The following is a 7,912-nucleotide window of genomic DNA, read 5'->3' on the forward strand; positions in this document are numbered from 1 at the left end:
ATTTTGTCCCACTGGGTTTTTCTGGCAAGGTTTTTAACGAGGCAGCTATAAATCATGTTAACATACTTGCATTTTATGAAGCAAGTAGAAAATGTGTGTGAGTGAGATCATTGACATAGCATATTCGGGAAACATATGGATTGCACTCAATAAAGAAGTATCAACCCAAGCAATTCTCTATGGATAATATTGCTTGCATTGCTCAACTAAAAGGATGGTACATTGAAGGAGATAGAGTTAGAACACATTTCACGAAATTCTTCTTTATACGCTTCAAGAAAATACATATTGGTGTTCAACATATTTAATCAAGTGTCAATCTTGTAAACGTATTCACAAAGTTATTACCAACATCAACATTTGAGAAGACGGCAGATAAGATCGAAATTCGTCGATTAGAAGATTTCTACAGATGCCTAAATGAGGGGGAGTTAGTTTACACTATACTCTTTTTCCTTTGATCAAGTTTTCAGCAAGATTTTTAATAAGGCAGTTATTATGGACATCCAAGGGGGAGTGTTATAAATATTAATAATTATGTGGATGTCCAAATCTTTTATTTATTACCATTAATTGTAATCAATATTCCTCTTTTTCTTAGTTTCCCTTTTTCTTAGTTTCTTAATATCTCACTCTTGTATTTGTATAAATATTAATAAATAGGGGTTCACCCCATTGGAATAAACAACTCAGAAATTCTCATTCACTTTCTCTTTCTCTCTTCATCTTCTTCTTCTTTCTTCTCATCTATTTTATATTATTTTATAACAATATATAAATAATCATATAATACATTATGCACATATTATAATTAATTAATCATAAACATCACCATTAATTACAAAAATTAGTAAATTTTCTTATATAATTATAATAATATAATAATATATTTTTAATCACTTATGAATAATTATTATAGGGGCTTTTTCATTTTTACACTTTAAACCAGTTTTTTTTTTTTTTTTTTTTTTTTTTTTTTTTTTTTCTTGCATTTTTACGAAATTTTACATAGAAACTTCTATTGCAACTAGCGCTGCAACCTAAATTGCAACAAAAAATTGTATAGAAACCCCTATTGCAACTACGGCTACAACCACTTTAGAAACCCAAACTGTGAATTTAAAAAAAATTAAAAAAATAGTAAATGGGGTAATTCTCCATTATTATATTAGTTAATAATTACATAATAAATCAATATAAATAATTATATTTGCATTAATTATAGAAATACTATATATTATAATTTATGTATAATATTATTAATAATTACAGAAAATTAGTAAAATAATAATTTTTGTATAATTATTAAAATAACTAGGTGATTGTTACGTGCCAAGCCACGTAGTGTTAGTTTTATTTAATATTTTAGTTTTTTTTATTTTAATTAATAATTAAAATAATATAATTATTTGAACGATTTATTTTATAAAAATAAAATATGTGTCAGTATATGTGTCATTAATCTTCTAATTGAAAAAAGTTCTATTATCTCATTTCATATCTAATGATAGCTACACAACTATATATTTATAGACTTTCACATTCTTTGCAAATTACTATTAAGCACCAATAATATTTTCATATTCTAATATTTTTCAACCTTCTCCTCTTGGTGGTAAAATTAAAAATAAAACTAAAAATAAGCACAAACATACAAGGTAAATACTAATTACAGCCCATTTCATCTTCTTTTTATTTTTTTAAGCCCAAGCCCAAATATCTTTAAGCCAACACAATCAATCTTCTTCTTCCCCGATAGCAATGAGTTGTCCCTTCTGTATTTATATTATCTTTTCTAGACATTTTATCTATATTTTTTTAAAAAAAAAATAAATAAAAAAATTATTAATATTCTCCCAAGATAGATTTGTTAGAGAGATATGTGGCTAAGATGATTTTTTTAATTTAAAAAGAGATTATTAATATTTAAAAGATTGTTTAATTTTTTGGATTTAATTATTGGGTTTATTTGGTAACGGGAGATCAAATCTAATCGTTAAATTTAACAAAATATTCTTTTATTTTTAGTATATTCGGTTAAACCAAGAAATGCCGTTAGATAGGCACTTTTAATATATAAAGATATAATTCTTTATAATACATAGCTTAATAATATAATTATTTATAAAATGTATACTATAAAAATATTGTATGTTATAATTTTTTTTTTGTGAGTAGTTCACGTGCAGATCATGTATTATTTCATGAGCATAATTACAAATGGAAAGTAAACCGCATTGAATTAATTTAATGATGAGGACCTTTCTCATTATGGCATTGATACTAACAAGTTTGGTTTGGCATGATACAAACTATAATAGTTATACTTATAATAAAAATATGCAGAATTGAAATTTAACTACACTCATCTATAATTATACTTTGAAGCAAAATGAACAAATATTTTAAATCTACAAAATTGAATAGTTACACCATTTTGAATGATAATGATGTGTGTGGTAGCCATTGGCGAAGCTGCTATAAGTGGCAAAAGGCTTCTTATTTGGTCTGGTTGAGAATGGAGCTTAGGAAAAAACATTGGCTGTTATGTGAAGATCAACCACTGATGTTCATGATGTCCTCTTTTGGTATATGCATCTGCCCTTTGTCTTTTTTTCCATTGTTTTGTGTCCGGTCTGTTTGCCCACGCTGATACAATGAAGGAAAATTCGAAGTTAGCTGATATGCTTTCTTAAAACCAATGAGCAATGGAACAATGACCATGTGTATGTATGCAAAAGGGAAGAAGAACTCACCTTTCTCAGAACGAATGACAAGTACAAATAAGCTGCTTCCCATTCATCTGGCGATAACGTACCTGAAGACCACAATTTGAAAATCAGAGCTGGTGAGTGATTAAATAAAAGTTAGAAACTGAAGACAGAGAAGGTATCTTACTATGATCTTGGTTACCATCACCCAAGGCACCCAGCCGCCTCATGAGCTCCACATAATCTGGCCTTTTCATGTATTCATGTACAAAATCATGTGAATTCTTCACGAAAACTAGCTCCAAACCATACTGCAAAAGTTATGCACATCTCAAATCATATATTCAAGTATGATGCAATAGAATAATAAGTATCTCAAGTACTTCCAATCAAAATGTCAAAAAAAAAAAAACAGATAATTAGTTCTTGGCGCAAAGCCCTTTGGTTTCATTGTAGCACATTTTTAGGGGGGGGCAAACATACACCAGCAGGCACAAAACAAGATTTCGATGAAATTTTGAAGTCACCTAAGCTTGGCAGCTAGTTTGAAATAGAAACCAACAACTACAATACATACCTCTTCTGCTAATGCTTTGAAGACATGAAAGGGCACAATATATTCAGGACAATCCACTGCATCCTGCAACCATAATCAAATGAACTAAATAAGACACATAGCCATATTTTTAGATACAAGCAACTATCCACAATAGAATAAGAAAATGGTACAGCAACATACCTCTAGGTGAAACTTGTACTTGATGCCAAAAGGGCTTGAAGATTTGAATTTCTGAAAAAAAAAAATAAATGTTTTTTTGAGAAAACATGGAAGCATAAAATTAAAAGTAGAACAGTAAAAATGGGAGAAAATAATCACCTTTTCAGAAAACTCTTCATCGAAACGTATCCAATAGACACTATTACCAAAGGCCAGGCCTTCAGCTGCAAACTCACAATGAAAGTGAAATCTTCAGTCAAAAATGGTAAAGTTGATCCACCCTTCCCAACATGTGCAATGGTTATAACTGATAGATAATGTATGAGATTTTACATTTAACAAATAGTCTAGGGGGGAAATTGTACATATTTTTCTGTGTGTGATAGTCATAAAATTATAAACCCACCAGTGTTGTTCAAACAACTAACTTTTCTTGTTCCTACAGCCCCTGACAATGTATTGCAATGCCAATGCTTATTCAAGGATGTTTAATCAAATAAATATTATGCTCAGACTTATTGCTTCATTAATGAATGGTGTACATTACTTCATGTGCTAGTTCAATAAACAAGCAAGGAAAATGATCAAACTTGTTCATTTGGAACAAAAGTAAACACGCTCCATTTAGCATCTTATAAAAAAAATTGACACTTATAAGACAAACCTTCTCTAAGCTTTTTAACGATCACATTGGCATCGGGCATAGTTCCGATGAAAATACCACCAGGACGAAGTAAAGCTGACACATTTGCCAAGGCTCGCCGTGCACGTGCTTCAGTAGACCAGGAATAATGCAAGGCAAACTACGAAGTTTGTGTTTCAAAGAATCAGAATTTCCAAAGCTCACATACACTACTGCAATAACACTTTACGGTATTGCCATTACAATGCATAGCTCACCTGGCAACTACAAATATCAAAGGGTCCATCATCTGCCAGAACTTCATCCAATCGAGCCTAGTAACATTATCACAGAACAGAAATAAGAGTACATACAAAGTGAATGAGAAGTAGGACTGTTTAAATTCATTATAATGCTTCACGGATACAAATTAGATCGAGAATCTAATTTTTCTTTTCCTTTTATATTCAAAATTAAAAAAAAATGACATAAATAAAATAGAGAAACAATTTGTAGTAGCTTATCCATAAAAGTGAAATTACTTCATAACAATCTCCACATATGAGGCGTGCAGGGAATGAGAACTTCTTACGGCGTTGATGATGATCAGCATCACCATTGTAACGAGTACGACAATCTTCTATCTGCAGACAAACACATTGTAAGATGGTTGATGTTAGCACATAGATAGTGTAGAAGAGATGTTATTCCCAAAAAGTATGGAGACAACCAAAGAAATAAATAACAATAGCATGTACACATGAGTATTTCCTGGAAAATTATTAGCTCTGAAAGGAGCCATCTAGACAAAACAAATTAAGAATCATATAAAAGGACAGTCTGCAGTAAAAACCAAATCCACCTTTAGAATCAAGGTTGCATTAGACAAGTCAAAATCGCCAGTGCATCAAAGGAAAAGTTAACAAACACCAAATTACAAGAAACTTTAGTACTTACTGATCCTTCAGCTATATCAATACCAACATAATATCCAATTTTGGCCTTGTCCCATTTGATAAGATCACCTCCCTAATGAAAAAAAGATATACAAAGAAAAAATGTTAATGATGGAAATTACAATAATAACTTATGTAAGAGACAAGGACATAAATACCTTGCCACAGGCAAGATCAAGAACAGCGTCACCTCTACGAGCATACAGCTGAATTAAGACACTTTTAATCTGTCGTAAAAGAGAGAATTAGAATCATTCATCAGAAAGCAATATTAAAATAATTCAGCATTGTATAATTCTGAGAGATAACAAGACACACCCAATTATTAAGTTTCTTCAAGTGTATAATTACACTAGCTTCTCGCTCTTCTAAGGTTTGATTTGTCCTTGCACTGTAATGGTCAGCCACTTTACGAGCAAAAATCTTTGTGCTTTCATCCTCCAAAAATGCATCACCTATCACATCAAGGTGAAAGCAATGAAACAATTTGAGTACTTCAACTTGAATTATTCATCATGTTCAAGTATAAAACAACCCTCTTTTCTCACTCCATACTCTTGCTTAACTTCTCCTAGTAATCACAAAGTACTCTACTTTGGCAGTTGAGAACCCCATTTACCAACATCCATATGATTTTAAAAGAACCATTCAAAGAGAATAGTAGTGGCCTTCGTCTAAGACGATGGGTTCTAAATAATTATAATAAAGTTTAAGTAACTCTATCATTATCTGCCTTAGAAGCTTAAATTTGTTTATCTCTTAAACCTAATACATACGGGAAACAATCCTTAATTGTTGTTTGATTTCTCAAAAAGAAACAATATTTTATTGAATTATTAAATTTCTTGTTCTTCCATACCATCTAAACCCCAGAAGCTGAGATCCAAAAAACCTCAAAAAGCAATTAAATTTACCATCTGGGTTGTGTTTGATTCTGGATTGGGGTGGCCCAAGAGAGGTAGATGGCGATTCTGTGTACCCTCGTTTCATGATACTAACTGGGTTTTGCGTTGGCGTGAAAACAACGTATGTTAGGATTAAAAAAGAAAAAGCTTTAATAGTACTGCCGATGGGAAAAGTAAGGGTTTGAAATTTTGAGATTGAAAACCAAACAAAAAATGAAAAAGAATAAATTGTTTGAGTTTTCAGGGAAGAAGAAGAAGAAGCTTAAAGAGACTAAAAAGTACTCCTTTCTGAGAGATTTTGTTGTTTAGGCAGAAAGAGTTGATTGTGGTAGAGAATCAACGAGAAGTGTCGGACCTAACACCGCTAAGGAGAGTAATACTTTGGGGTTGTTTTGGCGCTAAAGGCCCCTACTTTAATCGGTATATGCTTATTCGTATTGTTCTTGGTCAAACTAGCCCTACGCCCTAAAGCAATGTAAGCTAAGCTTCTCTTACAATGACAAACGTTTAGGGTAAACAAAAATTCATTGTAACATATTTAGGGTTTTTATTTTCGATTCACATAATGATTAGATAACACCTATCATTTATTGAATTAAATTTAATTTCATAAATTATTGCTATTATTGAAAACTAAGCCGCTCTTGCGTGTATTTTATTTTTTTAAAAAAAAATTACACTTTATATAATATTTTTACTGTAAAATAAATAATTAAAAAAATATTTCTTATTTTTGATAAATATAATTTAAAAATATGTAAATAAAATATATCTTTTTAGCCAAAATAATCTATATATAGGTGAATTTCGAGTCCCGATTTTTGAGGTAAATAAACAATTATTCATTTAACGATTGTATTTACGAAATAAATTAATAGAGATATTTGAAACCATTTTAAAGCATCATGTCACCGTTTTATACTTTAGTTTTATATATATACATATCAACACAAATGAAACTTGTGGTTGTATTTTTAATAATAATTTATTCATAAACTATATTAATTTTAAATTTTAATATTTTTTTATAAAATATTTTTTTTTAGGAAAAGTACTTGTTATTATTAAACAAATAGAGAATCGTTTACAATAATAGAGTAGATAGGCGGAGGAATAATCTCCAACCAAGAACAAGCCTCATCCAATCCTAATGCAAATTTAGCAAAACCATGTGCCGCTTCATTTGCAATACGTTTAATATGTGAAACCATTACATTAGGAAAAAAGGATAAGAGACTATTAACATCCACTAATAAATCTGAAAAAGATGAATTTGGATTGAAGGGAGCTTTTAAAGCATTTGCCACCATAAGCGTATCGGTCTCAATTTGCATAATTGGGAGTTGATGTTGAATAGCCCAATTGAGACTATGGAATAGTGCTTTGGCCTCCATTTTGTGTGATTTAAAATTGCCAACAATCGGCATTGACAGGGCAGCCACAACCAAACCATTTTCATCTCGGAAAACATCTCCCACACCAGTAATATTTGTTGAGGAGTCAACAACCGCATCAACGTTGAGTTTGTGGGCACCAGATGCTGGTGGAGACCACGGAATTGGAGTCAGTGTTGCAGCAGAATTAACCTGCTGGTGCGAAGTTCTTGGTGCAGTCACAGTAGCAGCAGTGGGTTTCCGTTGGGCAGCTTGGAAGTTCTGTATGAACACAGAGGCAAAAATGGATAAGTCCTGAGCTGTTCTTGCTTTGCCGCCATGAACCACCTTGTTTCGTTCAGTCAAGATAGCCCAAAGTGTACAAAAGATATGTTCCATCTCTAACTTGGTGTAAATAGTTTAGAGATGTGTTGAAAATATTTTACCAGGATCTAGATTTACTACCATGTATGTTTCATTAACATCCTAATATGAATTCTAAAACAATGAAATAAACACATAAGAGTTTAGAAAACTTTACATTGGGTGCAACAGAATATAATGACTCCTTCCGTTCAGATCTCTAGCCCTTGATTCGTTTCTGTAGCAGAACATAATCAAGATCTG

The 7,912-nt window shown here is 31.3% G+C and overlaps 1 protein-coding gene across 1 annotated transcript; it reads right to left on the reverse strand.

The window, feature by feature from the left end:
- Positions 1-2,242: 2,242 nt before the first annotated feature.
- On the reverse strand, positions 2,243-6,466 carry LOC115694707 (mRNA cap guanine-N7 methyltransferase 1). Its single transcript, XM_030621791.2, has 13 exons — positions 5,922-6,466; positions 5,326-5,462; positions 5,166-5,234; positions 5,009-5,080; positions 4,594-4,695; positions 4,330-4,386; positions 4,094-4,232; positions 3,589-3,653; positions 3,451-3,501; positions 3,289-3,351; positions 2,899-3,022; positions 2,757-2,818; positions 2,243-2,649 (listed from the first exon to the last, which is right to left on the reverse strand). The coding sequence occupies exons 1-13, from the start codon at positions 5,995-5,997 to the stop codon at positions 2,557-2,559; spliced, it is 1,110 nt and encodes a 369-aa protein (XP_030477651.1). The 5' UTR covers positions 5,998-6,466; the 3' UTR covers positions 2,243-2,556.
- Positions 6,467-7,912: the final 1,446 nt, after the last annotated feature.

Source organism: Cannabis sativa, chromosome 6 (genome assembly GCF_029168945.1).
Source record: "Cannabis sativa cultivar Pink pepper isolate KNU-18-1 chromosome 6, ASM2916894v1, whole genome shotgun sequence".
Taxonomy (NCBI): Eukaryota; Viridiplantae; Streptophyta; class Magnoliopsida; order Rosales; family Cannabaceae; genus Cannabis; species Cannabis sativa.

Coding starts and splice junctions, on each gene's coding strand:
- LOC115694707 (XM_030621791.2), bottom strand. CDS start 5,997: ATGAAACGAGGGTACACAGAATCGCCATCTACCTCTCTTGGGCCACCC. Junction 4,696..5,008: donor TTGATATAGCTGAAGGATCA/GTAAGTACTAAA, acceptor GTTTGTCTGCAG/ATAGAAGATTGTCGTACTCG. Junction 3,654..4,093: donor CGTTAAAAAGCTTAGAGAAG/GTTTGTCTTATA, acceptor GTGAGTTTGCAG/CTGAAGGCCTGGCCTTTGGT.